The sequence below is a fragment of the Crotalus tigris genome, unplaced genomic scaffold, assembly GCF_016545835.1.
Source record: "Crotalus tigris isolate CLP2741 ecotype Arizona unplaced genomic scaffold, ASM1654583v1 scf7180000018057.1800818, whole genome shotgun sequence".
Classification (NCBI taxonomy): Eukaryota; Metazoa; Chordata; class Lepidosauria; order Squamata; family Viperidae; genus Crotalus; species Crotalus tigris.
This window is the reverse complement of record NW_024096800.1, coordinates 557,357-582,407: the sequence shown is the minus strand read 5'-3', so window position 1 is coordinate 582,407 and position 25,051 is coordinate 557,357. Positions and strand designations below refer to the sequence as shown.

General features: G+C 39.1%; 1 protein-coding gene across 1 annotated transcript in view; it reads right to left on the bottom strand.

The window, feature by feature from the left end:
* Positions 1-25,051, bottom strand: part of LOC120309715 (protein FAM71E2-like) — a 52,925-nt gene that overhangs the window by 8,090 nt on the left and 19,784 nt on the right. The window contains exons 2-5 of the mRNA XM_039347229.1: positions 22,726-22,872; positions 9,495-9,691; positions 7,767-8,025; positions 2,505-2,800 (exon numbers count right to left, since the gene is read on the bottom strand). Of these exons, the coding sequence (XP_039203163.1) occupies positions 2,505-2,800; positions 7,767-8,025; positions 9,495-9,691; positions 22,726-22,809 (836 nt within the window). The 5' untranslated portion in view covers positions 22,810-22,872. The remainder of the gene's footprint in view (positions 1-2,504; positions 2,801-7,766; positions 8,026-9,494; positions 9,692-22,725; positions 22,873-25,051) is intronic.

Below are 25,051 nucleotides of genomic sequence, written 5' to 3'. Positions count from 1 at the left end.
CATGGAGAAAGGTTTTTCCACAAACTGGAGGGGGCATGGTTTCATGTGCTACCTGCATCCCATGATGGGACTTTGCTTGTTTGAGTGCTCTGATTGCTGGCATGCTGCAGATTGATGCCGGTGCATGGACCAGGGGTTGGGTAACTGTTTTATAGAATAGATGTTTCTGAAAAATAGGCAATTTTTATAGTTAAAAGATCACAACCTGAGGCTTGGACCACATGGATATTTATGGTATGATAAAGTTAATATGGACTTTAAAAGTCATTTTATTATTTAGAATGTGGAATAAATATAAGCCCAGTTCGTGACCAAAAACACCTTTATGAATCTCAGCTCAAGAACTGTATTACAGAAGAGAACAACAGATAAAGATAAATGTTTGTGGTAACAGGATCTTTTGGAAAATTACCAAGGGAAATTTAAAATCAAATCAAGAGAACAATTAATAGCAGAATAATATAGTTGTCAATGTTTCTTCCCTTTACAGTTATTTGAAAGATTAAAAACAGATAAAAAGACTTACAGTATGGAGCAAAGTAAGTCAGAATTTGAAATACAACTATGAACTCATAATGATCATGTAATTGCTAAAATGTACAAACCTTGGTTGACATTTGAAATAGAGGAAGAAAAGGATAAAAAATGTATGATAAACTGGGATAAAATTTGGTTTTATAAAATGATGTATGATTGTTACATTATGCTGTAGAAATTATCTAGAAGGCACTTGGAAATGTGAAAATATGACAGGACATTTATCATGCTTGATGGATATATAAAAAAGCTAAAAAAAGGTTTGGATCCAAATCCTTACTTTGATACAGAAGATTCAAATATCAGTATTCAATTGAAGAATTTTTTTTTTAGGATTAATGGATAAACAGCAATGGAATTTCAAAATCTGATCACAGTAACAAGATTACTTGTATGCATGGAGATGGAAAGATCTCCCACTATGGAAGAATGGTTGTGAAGCAGACAGATTTTCTGAAATAGATAAATTAGCTTGTTTGATTAGAGAAAAGACTGGAAGTCTCTTATGAACCTTTTGCATAAAAATGAAAAAAATGAACATGTGACTTACAATTTTGATGGTTAGACAGGTTTGATTAGTAATATAATGTAACTTTAGAGAGATTAAAATATATTTATACTTAGTACTGCTGTGAAGGATATAGGAATTCACTTATTTAACTTTTTAATTTTTTTCTATTTTTCTTTTCTTGCACTTTTTTTACTTTAATTCTTTTTTTTCCTTCCCTATTAAAAGTTTTAATAAAAAGTATACATTAAAAAAGAGATTTCATTCTCCTTCAGTAGGCTGGGAATATTAAGATTGCCTGTGGAATTGTCAATATTGCAGCCATGGCAAAAATCTTACCTACCCCTTTAGAAGAACATTTGTTAGAGTCAGGAACCATGCACAAATGGAACTTAGCATCCTATTACCAGCAGCCAATAAATGGAGTTTGGTGACCAGTCTCAAAATATTATATGAATAAGTTTGTGTAAATATTATGAGATCTGATCACACACATTTTTAAATTAAGACTAATGTATAATTTTATCACATATGAAATGCCATATATCTGTTTTTCTGACTCAAGAAGTTTGGAGTCAGTGTTGCACAATTCCTAAGAGACATCACTATATTTGAATTTCATTTGAATTTGGTTAAAATGTGTTCAAGGTTTGCATTTAAGTTTTATTTAGTTAGTATATGGCGAAAATGTTAAAAAGCACATCACAATTACATTCTCAATGCCAAATATGAAACTATTTACAAATTTAGTTACAAATTCAAAAGTTGACTATTTACATAGAGATAGTTCTCAACTTACAACAGTTCATTTAGTGACTGTTCAAATTTACAATGGCATTGAAAAATGTGACTTATAACTGATTTTCACAGTTATGACCTTTGCAGCATCCCCATGATCACATGATCAAAGTTCAGATGCTTGGCAACGGACTCATATTTATGATGGCTGCAGTGTTCCCAGATCATGTGATCTTCTTTTATGACCTTCTCACAAGCAAAGTTAATGGGGCAGCCAGATTCACTTAACAACCGTGTTTCTAACTTATCAACTGCAGTGACAAGAAACATCGTAAAATGGGGCAAGATTCATTGAACAAATGTCTTATTTAACAACAGAAATTTTGGGCTCAGTTGTGATTGTAAGTCAAGGACTGCCTGTAGTCGATACACGGTGAAGTTGCCTATAGACTGTCTCCGGGATTTCCCTGATATGCATTCAGAGGCCACTGTTTCACAGTACGTGTCTCTCTGACTGTCTACCTGTCTGCTCTGGAGCACCACAGCTATATTTCGAAGAGCCTTCCCCATTTAAGGAGGAAACTAGCGCACCTGCAATATTAAGTCCTAATTCTATTGTGGCCCCATAGCCCCATAGAATGGGTAGAGCTGAAAGGCTCTGAGGAGGGAGATAGATTAATATAATAATATAACCCACTACCTCTGTTTAATTTTCACATACCTGTTAATATGCAAGTTATCCTTTTCATCAGCAGGACCAGGATCCTTTATTTTCTCCCCTTTTAACTTTTTTGCAATGTTCTGCTCCTCTGGGGTTGTATGACAGAAGGCCTCATGAACATTCTCTATTTTGAGATGTGTTGGTTTGATTGCAAGAGTAGAGGAGCTCTTAGAAAATAAAGCAGTTGGATCATTTTCTTTTTTTGTTTCCTTTGCTCGAGTAGTGGGATTCTTTTTATTCTTTTTCTTTGTCCTTTTTTCAGGTGCATATTGAGATTCTCTCTGAGGAGGTGGGTCCTGAGGAGAGGAATATTTGGAGATTGAATTTTAATTTCCATTTGCTATAATTCTGTAAACTGGAGTAGACAATTTGTAAGTTTGAGACTTAACATCCCAGTATACTGACTCTTTATGGAATTTCAGCTGCCAACTGTTGAATACTATATACAAGCATAAAGGGAATGGATCTAAAATGTCCTTTGTCTCTGTTTCAGGTGTTGAATGAGATACTATTGTGTCATGTTATGTCATTATGCCTTCAGAAATCTCACAGTATTTTTCAACTAGGGTCAACACCATTTCTGCTGGTTTGGGGGAGTTGAGGAAGGTTAAAGTGTTGCTCCTGAGAAAGTGGACAGGATTCTTGGGAGTGTGCGCACAAGCACCTGTATTTTAGATCCATGTCCCTCCTGGCTAGTGAAAGCTTTCTGGGAGGTGACAGGTGGGTTGACTCTGACAGTGATTAATGCTTCTCTACAGGATGGGGTAATGCCCCAACACTTTAAGTAGACTGTGGTCCTCCCTCTTCTCAAGATGCCATCACTGGATTCCATCCTATTAGATAATTTCTGACCTATCTTCCCTTTTGGGGAAGGTTGTTGAGAAAGTGGTTGTACGGCAGCTCCGTAGGTTTCTGGATGGAACAGATTATCTAGATCCCCTACGATTCAGGATTCAAGCCTGGATATGGGCCAGAAATAGCATTGGTTGTGCTTTTGATGATGTCTGCTGGGAGTGGAATGGGGTAGTGCATCCATCCTTGCTCTACTTGACCTCTCAATGGGTTTCGATACCATCAATCATGGTATCCTTCTGGAGCAGCTTTGGAGGTTGGGAGTGGGGAGTCTTGTGCTATCCTGGTTCACTTCCTTCCTCTAAGGCTGTTCTCAGTTGGTGTTAAAGGAGGTGAGAGATTCAGCTCTTGCCCAATGCTTTGCGGCTCCTGCAGGGCTCAGTACTCTCTCCTCTCCTATTTAACATTTACATTGGGTGAGATAATCTGTCACCATGGACTGAGATATGATCTATATACTGATGATACTTAGCTGTGGCGAGTTAAGTGATGCCATTACCTCCCTCTCACAGTTCCTGAAGCCTGTTAGGGGCTGGATGGGGAAAAACTGGTTGAAACCGAATCCTGGCAAGACCAAGTGGCTCTGGGTTTGGGGTTCTTTGGCCTATGGAGAATTGCCACCTTTGGTCTTGGATGGGGTGGCACTGCCTCAGATATATCCTGTGAGTAATCTGGGGGTAGTCCTGGACTTGTGGCTCCTGCTTGAAGAGCAGGTGGCAGTCCTGGCCAGGACAGCCTTTGTGCAACAGTGGATTGTGCATCACTTACACCCTTTCCTGGACCAACAATCCTTACTCATTATCACTCACGCCTTAGTAATCTCCCGTATTGACTATTGCAATGTGCTTTACATGGGGCTGCCCCTGAAAAGCACCTGGAAGCTCCAGTTGATGCAAAATGCAGCAGCCCACATGATTTTGGGCAGACCTTGGTGTGCACATGTGTCACCTCTCCTGCGAGAGTTGCATTGGTTACTGATTTACTTTCATGTGCAATTCAAGGTGCTGGTTGTCATGGCTTGGGACCAGGTTATCTAAGGGACTGTCTCTTGCAGGTCACATCTACCCGAACTACTAGAATGGGGAGGCAAGAAATATTGTGGGTCCCATCCCCTAAGGAGATGCATCTGGTGGGACCCAGAAGAAGGGCCCTCTCTGTGGTGGTTCCCTCTCTCTGGAACATCATCCTCTCAGCGATTAGACTGCCCCCACTCTAGCAGTCTTTTGTAAGGCACTGAAGATCTGGTTCTGCCAGTGAGCCTGGGGAACCCAGAGTGAGATGGAGCCCATTAAATGGCTAAAGGGGTACTGGTTAAGACAGAAGAGTATAAGACACAAGCATTTGCGGATGACTTGGTCTTTTTTATTGAGGAACCAATAGAGAGAGGAAAGATTTTGATGAAAGAAATAGAAAACTATGGAATAGTGGCAGGATTAAAAATTAATAGAGAAAAGACCAAAATGTTAGTCAAAAATTTAACCAAAAAACAGAAAAGGAAATTAGAAGGGAACCTGGAATTGCAAATTGTAAAAAAGATCAAACATTTAGGAATCTGGCTTACCACAAGGTGCTCCTCAATAAAAGAAGATAACTATAAAAAATTGATATTACAAATGAATGTGTGTTGTCGCTGGGGTGGGGTAATTATTTTATTATTTTATTATTTTTCTTCTTGTTATTTTTTATTCCTTTTATAGGATGATTTTATATTTGTGTAAGCTGCCTTGAGTTGCCATGTGCCAGTAGGCGGCAATATGAATTTTCAAAATAAATAATTTAAACTAAACTAAACTAAACTAAACTAAACTAAACTAAACTAAACTAAACTAAATTAAGATATTGATATTCTTCAATATCTTCATAAATGATTTAGATGAGGGAATTGAAGGGAAACTCATCAAATTTGCAGACAACACTAAGCTAGCAGGAATAGCAGCACCCCAGAAGACATGTTCAAAATCCAAAAAGATCTTGACAGACTTGAACACTGGGCCCTATCTAACAAAATAAAATTCAATGTAGATAAAAGTAAGGTTCTACACTTAAGTAAGAAAAACCAACTGTATAGGTGTAGACTAAGGCAGGGGTGTCAAACTGCCAGCCCATGGGCCAGATGTGTCATGCTGAAATCACGCCCATTCCATTGCCGGCAATGGAAAAAAAGTCATGATACATCACGTGATGTTGCGAGTTTGACACCCCTGGATTAAGTGAATACCAGTATATTGACTAGATCAATGCCAGTCTAATGCCAGTAACTGTGACAGGGCTGTTGGAGTCCTAGGGGATAATTACTTAAATATGAGCCAACAATGTGCAGCAGCAGCCAAAAAAGCCCACATAATCCTAGGCTACGTTAATAAAGTCATAGAATCAAGATCACATGAGATTCTAATACTGCTTTACAAAGTTTTAATAAGACCACACTTGGAATACTGCATCCATTTCTAGTCACCACAATACAAAAATGATGTTGAGACTCTGGATAAAGTGCAGAGAAGAGCAACAAAAATGACTAGGGGGATGGAGGCTAAAAGGTATGAAGAATGTTTACAGGAATTGGATATGTCTAGTCTAATGAAAAAAATAATGGGGGGGGGACATGATAAGACTATTCCAATGTTTGAGGGCTCCTACAAAGACAAGGGGGCCAAACTATTTTCCACAGCACCAAAAGGCAAGACAAAAAATAATGGTTGGAAACTACTACTTATAAGTAAGGAAAAATTTTCTAACGGGGAGAGTAATTAACCAATGACATAGCTTGCCCAAAGAAGTTGTGGGTACTCCATCACAGAAGGCTTTCAAAAAGAGACTGGACAACCATTTGTCTGAAATGATATAGGATCTCCTGCTCAAGCAGAGGGTTGAACTAGAGATCTCTGGGATCCCTTCCAACTCTATTTTTCTGTGTTGTATCTCAATTCAAGATTTAATCTGTAACATCCCAGCCTATGACTTTAACCTGAGATTAAGGTAAAGGTTTAATTAATTCTCCAGCAGGAGGAATTGCAGTTTCTATTAAGACTCTTTATGTATTTCAGCTGCCAACTCCTATATGTATATACAAGCACAGAGGAAATGGATTTAAAATCTCCTTTGCCTCTATCTCAGCTGTTGAATGAGATAGCATTGTGTCACTTTATGTCTTTGCAGATCCCAGAAGTCTCACAGTATTTTTCAAGTAGGGTCAACACCCTTTCTGTTGGTTTTTGGGAGTTGAGGAAGGTTAAAGTATGCAATTAATGTATTGAGCCTTGCAGGAATTGAAGGTTTACTCCCCATTTTGAGTTGCTTATTTCTAAGTTGAGTGGGTTTAGGGAGAAAAATAAATGCCATAATATTGTATCCCTTTAAATGAAGACCATAAAATTTGACTCTGGTGACACTATGCTATCACTGGCTAATCAATATGTGATTCCTGAAAGAAACAAAAAAAAGCTTATTGCCACAAGAAGATTACAGATAGCGTTCATTTAGTGACCACAATCAGGACCGACACTTATTAAGTGAAATGGTCAGTGGGTGAAACCACAGTTGTGATTCCATTTTCTTTACAGATCTGTAATGATCATAAATATGAGTGTTGCTCATAAAGTTACATTTTTATCACTATTGTAACTGTGAATGACTGTTAAACAAGCCAATTACTAACCAGGGACTACCTGCATTGTTCTTTGCCTTAGACAGAGAACTTAGTTCAGCCTCCCCCCTTGTTCCTAGCAATATATAAAAGCAGTATATCTCTCGCCTACAATATCACTGTCACTTAAGAGCATAGGAAGCATCCTGCTCAATGGTGGGATTCAGCCAGTTCGCATGGTAGCTAATTTTTTGTTGCCCAGGCCCAGAATGGACTTCTGGAAGTGGCATCCACACAGAGAATTGGTTGTTCACATATCTGAATTCCACCACTGATCCTGCTGGACTAACTCAAAGATCTATCTAGTTCAGCGTTTTGTGGAAAACAATGATATGATGCAGTCAGAAAATTCCTAAACTTTAGAGTACATTATATCTATTCTGCTACTTAATTTTTTTGCAAACAGAATCATGCAGTATGGGAAGTAACTCTGCATATTAAGTGAGTGCCTTGCCTCAAATTTTGTTACAGTTTTTGATGGGAGAGAAAAAAATGAAGACCAGTTGACTTGTGTGGAAATGCAAATTTGTATGGCCTTGAGATCTTTGCTCAAATCAGGTACATTCCTGGAGCAATTAATTGATTCCAATAGTATCAGAAAGTTATGTGCTTCAAAACAAAGATCCATTTTCTGGAAATTAAATATATATCTGTAAGTAAGGGGTCCATTCATTTCAAGTAAGGGAAATGAAAGATTCTTTTCTCTTTGTTGTGCTCCCAGATAATTCCCAGGACTTCAAAATTAATATCACTGAAGGGGATCTCACTTTAGGTTTCAGAGGTGGAGCTAGAGGTGCATCAGGGTTCTTCAATTTTTTGTTCTCCAACTTCTGCTGTTTGGAATTTATTTCTGAAGATGGACGTAATATTTGCACAAGCTTGATCCAGGCACTGAAAAGGTCTAGTTGTTGATGTGGTGGAGGGTACAGCTGAAGGTAGTACGTGCGGCCTGTGACTAGTTTAAGTCGCAGCTGCTTCTTTTCCACGTTGTGAATTGAGATCTTGACCAAGGATAAAGGAAATAACCTATGTGATACAAAATGGTTTTGAAACATTGAATTACATTTAGATGTCATGTACCTCAAGATAGTATTTAAAAGGTTCACATGTAGGAAGGCATTTCAGATTCCCTTGTTAATTATGGTCAGCTGATTCATCTTTATATTTTAATAGATGGGTGTTGATATAGATCAATATATTGTGCTTCAGTATTTTAGCGAGTAAACTAATGGAGAGATATAGAATCTGTTGCTTAGACAAAATTTGCTGAAACATTTTTAAATCCTCAACAAGACAATATTCAGAAGTAGCTCAGGCAGGTGCTACCTAATTCACTGAAACAAGGAGAAAGAAATACAGAACACCGATATAAGAGAATATTTTAATAGTTCAGAATTAAGCACTGATGATATTACCTAATTTAGTAATGAAAGATTTTCAAAAAAGCCACCAAGCCCACAAAGTACCAAATACTATAGACCCTAGACTTTCAAGATTCCATTATTATATTCAGTCCCAATAAATGTGTTTTTAGCCTAATAGTTGATTAGCTGATCTAATATAACATTAGTTAGTGAAGCTAACACCAATCTTGCAACTCTCGTTGTTTCTGTATCTCTTCCTTCTCTTTATAATTCAGTATATTAGGGAGATATAGCTTCAGATTCTTTTGCCTAAGCTGCAGATCCTATTTATCTATAACAAGGTTATCTTCTTACTCCATTCAATGTATAGTTTTAACAAGGTATACAGTATTTTGAAAAAGGTATGTGCAAAATTTTAGATAACTGTTTTATGAAAATTGCATATGAATTCCTAATAATTTTTTTACTTTGGATCTCCCTTATTTAAAAAGTCTGCAGTTGCTAAAGAGAGTTTGGATTAGAGTTCAGGATTAATTAATTAATTCTGCACTCTCCTATTATTTGGTCATAAAGGCAAAAATACTGTAATTACAGAAGAATAGAGAAAAGGTTAATTTTCTTCAGAGCAATCTAAGGCATGAAACAAGATTTTACAAGATTTACAATTCATAAAATAATTGGTCTTGAATTTCTATAAAGAGAAATTGCTCTATTATCATTCCATCCAATTCAAATTTGTATTGTGTTAACACATTATAACCCTGCAACAATATTATATCAATCCAATGGCAGGTATTTAACCCAATTCTGAATATAGATTCAGGAATTATTAATTCGAATTAAGCACTGGTGTATTTCTTTCAGTTATATTGTATATTAAAAGTAGGTATTTTGTACTGGCTCATGACTAGAACAAAATCACCTTTGTTGTTGTTTTTGTGTAAAAGGAAAGAACTGCATGCACTGAGCAATGTGGTTATGAAAGATAGAGTTTGGGGAAGAACATCAGGGGCAAGGAGGTCCTTAGCAGGCTAGATGATAAGATGATAGTTCAGAAGTTACTATCTTAGAATGACTTCAATATGGAACATTATCATCTGGACATGATTGTGATAACATTGAAAGACTCACCTTTTAAGTTCCAAATTCCCCTCAGTGTGCTGATGGAATAAGGATGTGGAATTCAAAATATGTTCTTCAGGTGGAACAATAGCGCTTGCCAGAAGCAGGGTATTAGGGACTGGTTGCATGTAAATGGTAGAAGTGACTCCAAGTGTAATGATTTTCTTTTTATTGTGGACGTCAATTGGTTTACCTTCCTTGTTGATCTAAGTTACATGATAAAGGTTATTGATATTAATATTACATTGTATTTAAATATATTACAGATACATTAAAAGAATTTATTATTGTCATAATATATAAAATATTTAACCCTTAATGGTTTATATTTATTTATGCAATTTATTTTCCATCTCAATCCAGACAGACTCTAGGCCAGTGGTTCTCAACCACTGTTGAGAGTGGTCTTGTTGTTAAGAGTGATCTTGTCTGTTAAGAGCCGAGGTGGCGCAGCAGTTAGAGTGCAGTACTGCAGGCCACTTTAGCTGACTGTGTTCAGCAGGTCAGCGGTTCAAATCTCACCGGCTCAAGGTTGACTCAGCCTTCCATCCTTCCGGGGTAGGTAAAATGAGGACCCAGATTGTTGGGGGCAATGTAAATATATATATACATTGCTTACTGGTGTACACCGCTTAGAGAGTGCTTGCACTTAAAGCGGTATATAAGTCTCATAAATAAATAAATAAATAAACCTGTGGGTCGGGACCCCATTTGGGGTCAAATGACCATTTCACGGGGGTCGCCAAACAACGCAGTCTGCCATTTTTCCCCCTTTTCCTTAGCTGTGCTATTCCCTTTTATTCTATTGGCTTTTGAAAGCCAATAGAATAGACTCTCTTGAATAGAGTCTAATTCTATTGGCTTTCAAAAGCCAATAGGAATTGTCCAGGCTGTCTCTGCCCTGCTGAGCCCACCAAAAGTCCCATTCTGCAAATGGTGCTGCACCAGTTGAGTAGTCCTCGACTTACGACCGGTTGAGTAGTCCTCGACTTACGACTGGTTGGGGTCATGGCATTAAAAAGGTTGAGAACCACTGCTCTAGGCAGTTTATAGTGTCTGTTTGCAATCCACCAAATGATCCATGCTACTAGAAAAAGCTTAAGATGTGAAAATGAAAGCAAAATCAATACATGCATGGTGGTACAAGGGCGATTGTCAAAACACATTAGGGTGGGGTAGATAATAGAAGTTAAAAAAAGATAGAAGATGATGGCTTGTAAAATGTACACAGTGGAGAGAGGGCTGGTTCTTGAACAATGCCAATTTTAACTTGATACTGGTAGATAGATACATAGATAGATAGATAGATAGATAGATAGATAGATAGATAGATAGATAGATGTAGAATTTTTACTAAAGCAGTTTTTTTACACAGAATTAGAACAGTACAAAATTTTAAGTTAAAGATAAGACAAATGAGAAAAGTAATGAGAAGTGAACAAGAAATGAAAAAAAAAATAGAAAAGGGGGAAAAATAATACTTCCAATATTTTTAACAGTGGTTATAAATACATTTATATTTTACTTTAACATGATCCTGATTTTTGAAAACTTATTATCCCTTCCTTTATTGCTTTTGAATTAGCTTTATTCCTGTCCAGATATTATTCAATCTCTCAGTCAATAGATAGAGAAACATATCTGGGAGGAATTGTTTGCTATTATTATTATTTAAGATTTAATCTTCAATTCAATTTACAATCTGGGACTGGTAAAAATTTAACAGTTCAAGTCCTAACCAAGGACCCAAGAGCTATTAAGGTACCATCTGAATATATGGGCAGCTCTGAATAAAGTGGTTTTTTCCAAAGTCAGGATATTCAGGTCTTATAAGTTCAAAATTTCCATGTATCTATGCAGCCTTTGGGTATTGCTCCAAGGGCTCCTATTACTATTTTATTGGTACAACCATTGATTTCTTCCTCCACAATTGCTCAACTTCAATTTACAAATCACAATATTTTGTTATTTTTTTCTAGGTCTGTTTCTTTTCAATTTGTACAATATTTGGTATTGCAATATCAATGAACTAGATTTTTTCTTTTCCACAATAGTGATGTCAAGTATGTTGTGGGCTAGATGTCTGTCTGTTTGGATCAGAAAATCCCACAGGATCTTGACATGTTCATTTTCAAAAACTTTGTCAAATCATTATTATTATTGATCATCGCACAGTCAGCCAGAAGTTCAGACTGGATTTGACATTTCTGTCTACCTATCGAGTGCTTATATTATTATTATTTTTTATTATTATTTTATTATTATTATTATTATTATTATTATTATTATTATTATTATTATTATTATTGGTGTTGTTATTACTACTACTACTACTACTACTACTACTACTACTACTACTACTACTACTACTAATCATCGCATAGTCAGCCAGATATTCAGACTGGGTTTGGCATTTTTGTCTACTTATTGAGTCCTTACCAAGGACTTGGGATAGACAGATTTGGATGTTTGATGGTGTTAGAGATATTGTCGCAGGATGGAAGCTGTTCCCAGTAAAGATGCCTTTTACAATTGACTGATGATGAATTTGTCAATGCCAACAGTGTTCAAGTGGTGCTCCAGTTGTTTTGGGATTGCACCCAAGGTGCCTGTTACTATTGGTACTATTGCTTGTCTTTGCCACAGTCATTCTATTTCTATGTCTTTATATTTTGTTATCTTCTCCAATTCTTTCTCTTCTATTCTGCTGTCTCCAGGCACTGCCACATCCACTATCCAGACTTTTTTGTCTTTCTTATCAACAATTGTTAAGTCTGGGGTATTATGCGGCGGGTGACTGTCTGTTAGAATTCTAAAGTTCCAGAGCAATTTAACTTCTTCATTTCCTATGACTTTCTTTATCCAGTTCTTGCAAATGATATTTCTTGCAGATCTTGCAATGCACCATTGTTGCTATTTTGTCATGCCACTGCTTGTAGTCAGTCTGGGTGATCTTCTTGAATAGCTTACCAGGTGATCCACTATTTCTTCAGCTTCTTTGCATAGACGGCACTTACTTTCTGTTCCTGTCTTCTTATTTCTGGCTTTGTACGCATTTGTCCTTGAGACTTGGTCTTGTGTAGCCAAAATTAGTCCCTCAGTCTCCTTCTTAAACTTCCCTGCTCTTAACTATTGCCAGGTCTTGTTATTATCTGCTTTCCAACTTAGTTTGGAGCATTTAAAGGAAAGAAATACTCATGTGCCTTTGTTGTTTGTCGACTTCAGTTCAGCATTTAACACAATCATTTCCCAGCATTTAATAGATAAACTGGGCCTTTTAGGCTTAAACACTTCTTTGTGCAACTGGATTCTTGATTTTCTTATTAACAGGCCCCAGTATATGCAAGCTGGAACAAATATTTCTAACATCATTTTCTTGAGCACAGGTTCTCCTCAGGGTTGTTTCCTAAGTCTGCTGCTGTTCATTGTGTTGACCCATGACTATTGTATTAGGTTTGCCACCAGCCATATTGTGAGGTTTGTGGATAATACAACAGTATGTTATTCAAGGTGACAATGAGGGTGCTTACCGCAAGGAGGTTGAAGGTTTGGTGAACTGATGTAAGGAAAACAGCCTAGTTTTAAACATTAGAAAAACCAAAGAGATCATTTCAAAAAAGGCAGACACAGCCACACTCCTCTGTGCATTAATGACTCACCTGTGGAGGTGGTTACTAGCATCAAATTTCTGGGCATGCAGTTAACAAGTAGGCTGGCTTGGTTGCTCAACAGTGAGGCACTGGTGAAGCGGGCACAGCAGGGCCTGCATTTTCTGTATCATATGAGAAAAGCACATCTTCCTTCCCCTGTCCTTACAACTTTCTACAGAGGGAGGTTTGAGAGCATCCTGTCATACAGCATCACAGTCTGGTTTGGAAGCATCATTGCTTCAAACAAGAAGGCGATACAAAGAGTGGTGAGGATGGCTGAAAAAGTTATTGGCAGTTCCCTCCCTTCCATTCACAACATAGCATATAAACATTGCTTGAGCAGGGTCCGCAAGATTATCTGGGACACTACACATCCTCTTCAAGACATGTTTTCATTGTTACCTTCTGGGAGGAGGTTATGTAGTATCTGAAGCAGAAAATCCAGATTCAGTCACAATTTTATATTAACCTTGTAAACTTTAAAGCTTCCTCCTTCCACTATGTATTCAAGATGGATAGTGATTAATATTTCTATGTTACATATATGTAAGGGTGTAGGTCTATACAACAGGTCGGCAACCCGCAGCTCTGGAGCCTCATGTGGCTCTTTCAGCCACCTCCTGTGGCTCCCAGACATGTGCAGTCCCTCCCAAAAAACGTGGGACTAAAAAAACTGAACCAATCAATTCAAACTTTTCATGAAAAAAAACTTGCAAAGTTTGAATTGATTGGTTGAACTTCTTTGGTTTGTGGGACGCCGTCTGCCTGTCAAGCCCTGTGGGCTCAACATAGACGGGAGGGGGAGAAGACAGCTCTGGAGGGAGGCTGCCCTGCATCCAGAAGCCAGCGGTCCAAGTGGAGCAATATGGAAGACCTACTGGTCGGCATGGGAGGCTCCAGCATTGCCAGTGAGCAAGGCCTAACGTCCGCGGCCCAGTTCCACACCCCGACAACCAGCTGAACTGGCTTTCACTGCTCCAGCCTGGGGACGCCAGCAGCATAGAAGTGGTTTGGCGGTGCTGTTGTGGGCAGGGCAACCTTGCAGTGGACAAGTCGGGCCCGGATATTTCCCGTGGCTCATGGCTCAGGACCGGAGACACCAGTGGCGCATGGCCCAGACTGTCAGTGTTGCCGTGGGGCCACCCCCTCTGGTGCCAGCTAATGTGGTGTGCTTCCAACAGCGAAAAAGGGGCCTGAACAGTGACCAAACAAGAGACGCTGGGCAGCACGAACTGAGCACGGTCTTGATAAGCAACAAGCCAAGGCCCCGCCTCCGTCCTGCCGCCACTCAGTTTGTGCTGCCCAGCATCTGCCTGCCTGCCTGCCTGCTTGCAGGTCTCCATGCATGCAATTGCTCAGAGCCCCTGCCCCAAAAGGTGCTGCTTCCCCGGCGGGAGCCGAGTTTGCAAGCCTCGCCAGTAAGCTGGGAGTACCGAAGGTCTGGAGGGTTCCCTCCTGCTGCAGAGCCGCAGTGCCTGGGCTGATGGGGGGGGGGGGTGGAGGGTATCTGGGACCTAAAAAGTCCTCCAGGATAGGCTTGGGGCCAGCCCTCTTTCCCTGGCCACAGGAGAAGGGCTGGCGCAGGGTCTCTGCCTGGGCGGGCGAGCAAAATTCCGAAACCTTTCATGTTCGTTTGCAAAGAGAAGCACACTGCATTAGCTCTCTCTGGAGCTGTCTTTCCACACTGCTTCCTCACCTTCCCAGCGAAAGAACCTCAGAGAGCTGGAAGATGTCCCTTCTCCCACTTTCTGCTTCTCATCCTCTTTTTTACAAGCACCCCTCCCAGAGCGAGCCAGAAACCTCAACTCCAGCCTCCCACAGCAGGCAGAGATAGGCAAGCCCAAGCGGCCGTCTGCTGTCTCCTTGGAAGATTTGCCGCAGCAGCTCCTTTTCCCCGTTGGCCTCCTCCTCCACTCCCTCAGAAACTTCACGCTAAAAGGTGGAAAGAAGAAAGTCCCAGAGAGGGAGAGTGTGGGGTAGGGGGAGAGCAGTCTTTTCCAAGGGGAGGAGAAGCCAGGAGGGCAGAGCCATCCATACTAGAGCTGGATGGGGGCAAGGCCAGTGCATGTCTTGCCTTAGGCTCCACTCTTCAATCAAGCCCCCTGTTGTAATTTTCAGTTTTTTCTTTTGTGGTCTATACACATATTGTATATAGTATGTTTAAATGTGTGTTATGTATGTGTACACTTTGAAGCAAGCAACTAATAATGTGTGCCATTGTGCCCACAGTAAAAAATGACAATAAAGGTTATCTATCTGTCTGTCTGTCTGTCTGTCTGTCTGTCTGTCTGTCTGTCTGTCTGTCTGTCTGTCTATCTATCTATCTATCTATCTATCTATCTATCTATCTATCTATCTATCTATCCATCCATCCATCCATCCCACCCACCCACCCACCCACCCATCCATCCATCCATCCATCCATCCATCTTTCCCTGCCATTCTGTTCTTCATTTGGTCTTTTTTGTAAGCCAGTTTGGTTTCTCCAGTAGTAAGTAAGCCTTCCTGGCATACTAACTTCAGTGCATCTTTTTCATTCAGATATTTTTCCAAAGCCTTTTTTTTCTTCTTCAACCATTTGATATACTTGCAACAATCCATGCCCACCTATTTGCCTTGGTAGGTAGAGTCTGTCAATGTTCCTGCATGGATGAAGACCATGATTCATTGTCATTATTCTTTTAGTCTTTCTGTCTATTGCTTTTAGTTTTGCTTGAGTCCAGTCCACTATTCCGGCTGTATATCTAATCACTGAAATTGCCCAGATGTTGATTACCTTGATGGTATATCCTCCATTGAATTTGGACTTTAAGATCTTCTTCACTCTCTCTCTCTTTTTGTGTATATTTTATTAATTTTTGTAGGGTTAAGGTTTTGGTTAAGATTAGGGTTGTTTTTTTTTTAAAAATAACATTTTTAATATTTAGCAAATAGTATACTGTCTGGGTTCATGTATTTAAAAAAACAATAAGTAAGAGTTAATTTCTATATTATCATAATCAACATACTAATTGTTCAATAGTCTTTTTCTTACTAGTGTACTTTAATGATACATAGTACATATCATGTTCCTTTCTGTCTAACTCGCTTTTCTAGCCATTGGTAAAAATTGTCCCATGTTCTAAAGTTCACTGAGTCTTTTTTCTCTATTATCTTTAAAGTCAATCTGTCAATTTCTGCACAATCTAAAATTTTCTTAATTAGTTCTTCCATTGGTAAGTTTTCATTTTTCCAATATTGGGCAAATACAATTCTTGCTGCAGTTAATACATGTAAAATTAAATATATACAATCTTTCTCGTAGTTTCTGCCTATTATGCCTAACAGAAACAGTTCTGGCTTGAAATCTATGTTTTTTAGTCATTTTTTCCAACCATATGTGAATTTTTGACTCAAATCTTTAAGCTTTAGGGCATGTCCACCAGATATGATAATAAGTGCCTGGTTTTTATTTATATTTCCAACACTTTAATTAGTTTTTCATCTATTTTTAGCAGTACCTGGTCAAATTCTGTCTGTTCTTTATAAAATCTCATTGTTTTGGCATCTTTTTCATATCTCGTTTGAGTTTGCAAGTATGGCCATCATGATAGTTCAATACCTTATTCTTGTAAATCTTGTCTGTCTTTCAATTTCCTTTCATTGTCTAAAATGTCTTTATACTATAGGTCACAACTTTCTCATAATTGATTAAATTTGGGTAAGCAAATGCTTCCATTGTTGAAAGCCATCCAGATATTTTAATATAGATTTTCGCTTTTATTTTTCCCCATTCTAGAAGAAGTGCATTTCTTATAAAGTAGTTTTGAAAGTATCTATGTATTTTATTCTTCCCATACCACAGAAAGGCATGCCATCCAAGTTGTAGGTCATGCCCCTCTAGGTATAATAGTCTTTTAGCTCTAAGCATTATCCACAGCCATGTTAATATAGTTGCTTGGTAGTATATAGCATCCAATCCGGCAGTCCAAGTCCTCCATTTTCTTTTTCTTCTTGTAACATTTTCAGTCTAATTCTAGCTTTTTTCCTTAATAATAATAATAAAGTTGGAAGGGACCTTGGAGGTCATCTAGTTTCCTGCTCAGGCAGGAAACCTTACACCATTTCGGACAAATGGCTGTTCAGTCTCTTCTTAAAAACTTCCAGTTTTGGAGCTTTCACCGCTTCTGGAGGCAGGTTGTTCCACTGGTTAATTGTTCCAACTGTCAGGAAGTTTCTCCTTAGTTCTAGGTTGCTTCTCTCCTTGATTAGTTTCCATCCATTGCTTCTTGTCCTGCCTTCAGGTGCTTTGAAAATAGCTTGACTTCCTCTTCTTTGTGACAGCCCCTGAGATATTGGAACATTGCTATCATGCCCCCCCTCGTCCTTCTCTTCGTTAAACTAGACATACCCAATTCCAGCAACCATTCCCTATATGTTTTAGCCTGCAGTCCCCTAATCATCTTTGTTGCTCTTCTCTGTACTCTTTCTAGAGTCTCAGCATCTTTTTTACATCATGACCAAAACTGGATGCAGTATTCCAAGTTTAGCCTAACAAGGCATTGTAAAGTAGTATTAATACTTCACGTGATCTTGATTCTATCCCTCTGTTAATGCAGCCCAGCACTGTGTTGGCTTTTTTGGCAGCTGCAGCACACTGCTGGCTCATATTTAAGTGATTGTCCACTAGGACTTCAAGATCCCTCTCACAGTTACTACTATTGAGCAAGGTACCCCTATACCAGTGGTTCTCAACCTGTGGGTCGGGACCCCATTTGGGGTCGAATGACCATTTCACGGGGGTCGCCAAACAACGCAGTCCGCCATTTTTTCCCCCTTTTCCTTAGTTGTGCTACTCTCTTTTATTCTATTGGCTTTTGAAAGCCAATAGAATAGACTCTCTTGAATAGAGTCTAATTCTATTGGCTTTCAAAAGCCAATAGGAATTGTCCAGGCTGTCTCTGCCCTGCTGAGCCCGCCAAAAGTCCCATTCTGCAAACGGTGCTGCACCAGTTCAGTAGTCTTCAACTTACGACCGGTTGAGTAGTCCTCGACTTACGACCAGTTGGGGGTTGCGGCATTGAAAAGGTTGAGAACCACTGCCCTATACTATACCTGTACATTTGGTTTTTCTTGCCTAAATGTAGAACCTTACTTTTTTTACCATTGAATTTCATTTTGTTAGATAGTGCCCAGTGCTCAAGTCTGTCCAGGTCCTCCTGTATCTTAAGCCTGTCTTCTGGAGTGTTGCCTATTCCTGCCAGCTTGGTGTCATCCGCAAATTTGATGATTTCCTCATCTATCCCCTCATCCAAATCATTGATGAAGATGTTGAAGAGCACTAGGCCTAGAACAGAACCCTGGGGTACCCCACTACACACTTCCCTCCATGTAGATGCAGTTCCATTGAGGACCACACGCTGAGTACGGCCGGTCATCCAGCTACGAATCCATCTGGTGGTGATGCTGTCTAACCCACATTTTTCTATCTTATTGAGTAGTAGGTTGTGATCTACTTTATCAAATGTCTTACTGAAGTCCAAGTAAATTATATCCACAGCACTCCTCTGATCCACTAATTTTGTCGCTTGGTCAAAGATGCAATAAAGTTTGTCTGGCATGATCTGTTTTTGACAAACCCATGTTGGCTTTTAATAGTGATTTTGTTTGCCTCTAGGTGTTCGCTGATTCGTTGTTTGATTATCTTTTCCAGAATCTTCCCAGGTATTGAGGTCAGGCTGATAGGTCTGTAATTTCCTGGATCCATTTTTTCCCCTTTTTTGAAGATGGGAACTACATCAGCTCTTTTCCAGTCCTCTGGTAGTTCCCCAGTGTTCCAAGATCTTTGAAAAATATAGTTCAGTGGTTCTGAGATCACATCTTGAGAACCTTGGGGTGTAATCCATCTGGTCCTGGTGATTTGAACTCATCTAGGCTGGACAGGTGCTCACTTATCAATTTTTTTGCCTATCTTAACTTGTGTTTCTATACTGTTTTCTATGGCATTATTTTTGATAGGTTGGTCTGTTTTTCCCGCTTTGTGTAAAGACAGAGGCAAAAAAACGAGTTAAATAGTTCTGCTTTCTCCCTATTGCTTGTCACCTTCTTGCCACTTTCACCCACTAATGGACCAATCATTTCCTTCACTTTTTTCTTGTTTTTTACATGTTGCCAGATAAATTTTAGTATTGTTGTATTTAGTTCATCAAAAAAGATTTTTCCCAGTCTTATAGGTATCGTTTGAAACAAAAAGATAATTTTTGATAAGATATTCATTTTCACTGTTGCTATTCTCCCCAGCATTGAACATTGTGTTTCTACTTTTTCAGATCCAATTTTATTTGTTTTAACAATCTTACATAGTTGTCTTCTTTTATTGTTGTACATCTTGCTGTTAAATAAATCCCCAAATATTTAACTTTTTTGACTATTTGAAGGGGTTTTTTTGCTAGTTGATTTTTTTGTTTTTCTGTTAAGTTTTTAGTTAGCACTTTAGTCTTTTTTCTGTTCATTTTCAACCCTTCCACTTCTCCAAATTCTTCTATTTTCTCTATAAACTTAATGCTTGTTTCAAACGGTTCTTCTAATATGAAAACCAATTCATATGCAAATGCTTGTAGTTTGTATTTTTCATCTTTTATCTCCAGTATTTTAAGTTCTATATCTATTTCTATTCAATAGTTCCAGTGTTAATATAAATAATAGTGGAGATAGTGGACATCCCTGTCTTATGCCTTTTTTAATGTCAAAGTTTTCTGTAAAATCTTCATTTACAATTATTTTAGCTGTTTGTTTATGATAAATTGTTTTAATTACTTTGTAAAATTTTCTCAAAAATCCATTTCCTCTAGTTGCTGGAACATAAATTGCCAGTTTACGTTGTCGAATGCTTTCTGTGCATCTATTAAAGCCATCTGTTCTCCTGGATGAATTTCATAATACTCTAAAACATCTAGAATCATTCTTAAATTATTTTTTATTTGTCTTTTAGGTAAAAAACCATTTTGGTCTGTATGTATAAATTTAGGTAAAATTTTTTTTAGTTTTTCTGCTATTATTGAAGCGAAAATTTTGTAGTCTATATTTAATAATAATATTGGTCGGTAATTTTTTATTTGCATCAAGTCAGAATTTTCTTTAGGTATTAAGGTAATATTAGCTTCAGTCCATGTATTTGGTATTTTAGCCTCCAAAAGTATTTTATTACATAGTTCTTTCAGTATTGGGCTTAGTATATCTTGTAATGATTTGTAGAAGCTCTGCAGGTAATCCATCTGGGCCTGGGGTCTTTTCTAGTATTTCCTTGATCTTCCTTGTTTCTGACATTTCTTGATTACATATTCTTTGGTCTTGTTCTTCAGCTTATTTTCTTTCATCTGTTCTAGTTTGCTTGAGTCTGATCTCAATTTGCTGATCTTATTTTCCAGTCTAATCTTCTATTTTCGTGGTGCGTTGTTTGTTTTTTTCTTTGTTGATTTTGAATCCCAGGTATTCAGTTATAACTGCAGGTGTGCTGTACATAAGTTGGTTTGTTTCTTGCAGTGGGTTAGTGCTTATACTTATTATTGCGATGTTTGCATCTTTTAATGCTTGGGCTAGATGTTTCTTTGGAATAAGCTTCAATGCAGGCAGCATTATTCTGATATTTTTGTGCTATTTTAGGTGCTCAGTTATTCTTTTTTCAGTTCTTTTACTTCTTTAGTTAGAGGGCTTTATTCTTCCTGAGGCAGAAGAGAGGGTGCCTTGTTTCCAAATGAAAACACTTTTATATCTCTGCTGGAATCCTCTTCTCCCCCTGGATTGCCTCTACATTCTGAGTTGCTTCTGGCAAGGTTTTGATTTCTTTGCCCTGGATAAACCTTTGCAGTTCTTCCAATTCTGCTTCTGTGAATACTTTATTTTATATTATAAATTGATGTTGATCTGCTAGCTCTGTTCTGTTATTTCTGATTTTCGATGTTGTTCTTTCCAGAACTGGTGTATTCATTTCAGATATCCTCTTCTTGTTGGACTTGATCTATAATAACAGATCATTATTTCTTTGTTTTCAATCACTGTATATTTGTGACAGGTAAACACCTTTTGTTTCAAAACAATTGGAGCATCACTTGAACACCATTAGCACTGACAAATTCACCATCAGTCAATTGCAAAAGGTGGCTTTACTGGAAACAGCTTCCATCCTGCGACGATATTTGTAACACGATCAAACATCCAGATCTGCCTATCCCAGATCCTTGTTAAGGACTCAATAGGTAGTCAAAAATATCAAACCCAGTCTGAACATCTGGCTAACTGTGCAATTAATAACAACAACAACAACAATCCCCAGCTTCCTTTTGACAATGCTTCAGAAATCTGTCTAACCTTGTTTAATTAAAATATACATTTCATGATTCATACCAATTTTCATTTTTCAACACAGCTTCAATAGAATTAAAGTACACTTTATTTTGTTTGATCCAACCCAATGAAAAGATAGTAATGGTGATGGACAATATGGTACACACACACACACACACACACACACACACACACACACATGTTTTTTTTTAAGATTTCTTCCATATTTGGGCCGACAGGGTGAATCAAAAAACACTCAACGTATGTATATTATATATATATATAATATACATACACACACATATATATTATATATCTAAAATAGTATTAAAATATGAGTCTTGGGTATATTCATATTCAAAATCAAAAGACACAGATCACCAAGACTAAAAATTTATTTAAAACTTAGTTTTCGCCAGTGTCTGCCAGATGAGATGTATATATGTTATCTGTTGGGTGAGGTATCCGGTCTACCAAATATAAATTAGTCTGTTTTGCATTTCGCTCCAATCTAGGAGCATGTTTTGCAGGCAGACCTCACATACTGTGAACACTATAAATTCAAAATTTTGTGGCTGACAAAGAGTTAGTGGGAGACTAGTATAGCTATTTCAGGCTCATTTGCCCTCATCAGCTAGTCATACCCTTCAGGGATTCGAACCTGGGCAGCTTGCATGTTAGGCAGCTGTATTACCCCTTTGAGCCATAGGTTCCCTCTTACTCCTGTCAGCAGAAACCAGGGAGGATATATATCTTATCTGTTGGGTGAGGCACCCGGTCTACCAAATATATATCCTCCCTGGTTTCTGCTGACATGAGTAACGGGGAACCTGTGGCTCAAAAGGGTAATACAGCTGCCTAACATGCAAGCTGCCCAGGTTCGAATCCCTGAAGGATGTGACTAGCTGATGAGGGTAAATGAGCCTGAACTAACATTTTGACTGTTTGATTTTAACTCCCAAGTTGAGTTTCTTGGAACTGAAAAATGGAAATATTTACAAATGACTGGAAGGACCTTTATGGAACTAAATGACCATTGGATCACATTTTGTTTAACGATTTCCAAATTGTATTGGTTTGTACTAATCACGAGCAATTAATTTCTCTTTATTTTTGATAAAAGATAAAGTATAACTTTTAAGCAGGATTATGCTTTAAGAGCCTTTTCTTGTTGGAAATTAAATTATTTCCCCACCTATATAAGCTGCTGCCTTTGACTCATTTCACGTCCTTTCCCCCAAGGGCTCTATGAGAGAAAAATCACTTACTTGGAAGAAATCACTTTCAAACATGGGGGAATTTTGAAAAATCGCATATTCCCCCTGCCGTAATAGGCATTCGAGTGACTCCATTCTCCTGTAGAAAAGGATCCTTGTGCAGGTTGTTTCAGGCCCAACACCTCAAAACTGTTACAGCTGTAAGGGAAAAAATGCCAGTCAGAAATGCGGCTAATCTGGGATCCAGATGTGAATATGAGGGATCCTTGGTGCTCTCAATTTGTTTCCTTGCAGATGTTCCATTATACTGTACTCTAACTAGGTAACATCATCAGTGCTAGTAAGAAGTGCTGTTGCTGTCAGTTTATATTCTGGTACCTTGCCTGTCTGTATGGGTGGGGATGGTCTTAGGGATTCTTTGGTTGGGCTGTTTACTAATGGCTCTTTGGCAGTTTCTTGATTGGGGAATTGTTTACTTGATTGCTGGTCTGAAGTTGACCTTGGAGTTAATCTATGTTGATCTGAGTGGTGATTACTGGTGGGTAGGAGTCTTTTTCTCTTTTGGGCTAGTTCACAGGTCATCAACCTGTGGCTCCGGAGCCGCATGCGGCTCTTTGAGCCTTCCCTTATGGCTCCCAGCCTCCTCTGCCATTTGCAGAGAGAGACAGAGACATCTCTCTCTCTCTCTCTCTCTCTCTCTCTCTCTCTCTCTCTCTGTGTGTGTGTGTGTGTGTGTGTGTAAAAGAGAGTGCACTCACAGTGTTCTCCGAGGAGCTGAAAAGCTTATTGGGCGGAGCTCCTCCCTTTGCTGCATCTCTGCAGGAAGCAGGAAGGGCAGGAGAGAGCTAGCTAGCCCAGCTCTGCTGACTCAGGAATTCTGGGAGTTGAAGTCCATGAGTCATAAAAGAGCCGAGGTTGCCTACCCCTGAGCTTGTTGGAGAACAGCTTGAAGCCAGCTTGCCAGGTGAGCAGCAGATCGGAGAGAAGGAGAGAGGGGGAGAGAGAGAAAGAGAGAGAGAGGGAGGGAGGGAGAGAGAGAGAGAGAGAGAGAGAGAGAGGAAAGAGAGAGAGAGAGAAAGAAAGAGAGTGGGGGAAGAGGACTGGCAGACCAAGGGCAGATAGAGAGAGAAGGAGGGAGAGACAGAGAGAGAGAGACCTTTTTGACATCTAAAATGAAGATAACACTGCATATATCCTTTTTTACCTGTGTGTGTGTGTATGCATGTACACACCAATAACCAAAGACCTATATATTTGGTTATTTGGGTTTTCTCCCGCGTCAAATTGGAAGTGTCTTGGCGACGTTTCGACGAAATCTCATTCATCATCTTCAGGCTGGTGTCTTCGGCCTCGTGCTTCTAGGAGCAATGTGTGATCGTAGCTGTTTCTTCCTTTTAACTGCCAGTGGGGGTATGAGCTGATTGGATGAGAGCTTGGCTGTGTTCTGATTGGATGGAGGTGTGTTCTCATTGGTTAGGAGCTTGCCTGTGCTCTGATTGGATGGGGGGTTGGCTGTGCACACCTCCATCCGATCAGAACACAGCCAAGCTCTCATTGAATCAGCTCATACCCCCACTGGCAGTTAAAAGGAAGAAACAACTACGATCACACATTGCTTCTAGAAGCACGAGGCTGAAGACACCAGCCTGAAGATGACGAATGAGACTTCGTCGAAACGTCGCCAAGACACTTCCAATTTGACACGGGAGAAAACCCGAATAACCAAAGACCTATACCCGCGAAAACCTCAGAAAACAAATTCTTACTCCCTAATAAGGACGCTTATTAAAGGAGGCCTGGTTCTCCAACACAGACTCCATCAACCGATGTATAGAACTGCCCCCGGTGTACCAGGCACTAAGAGTGCAGGAAGAGCATGTCAAGAGATGGATGCCGATTGTCAGAGGCGAAACCAGGACTGGTGGGGGGGGTATTCACTACATGACTAGACAGAGGGAGGATCCCATAGACACATCACAGGTGGGGACAGATGAGGGAATATTAGGGTCACAGACAGGTAAGGGTAGTAAAGGAAGAGGAGGGGGATATGATGGAGGATTGCAAGGAGAGGGGGACCAGGGAAGACTCTTGGGAACATCGGAATTGATCGTACGGCCCAAAATACGGGGGAGGGGTATGCCCAACCCCAGGGGACTGATCAAAAGAGAGGGGGAGAGAGAAAGGAACAGAAAAGATGAGGCATGTAAGATTGGAAGCATATTCACGGGTGGAGAGGGGATATTTGAGAAGGGAGTAAGAATGGAGGAGAATAGTCAGGAACAGCAGATAGAGCTGCAGATTAGAGGGGGGGAGGAAACAGGAGAGAGTGGAGTTGATAGGTATGGAAAAGGGCAGGCAGGAATAATAGGTAGGAAAG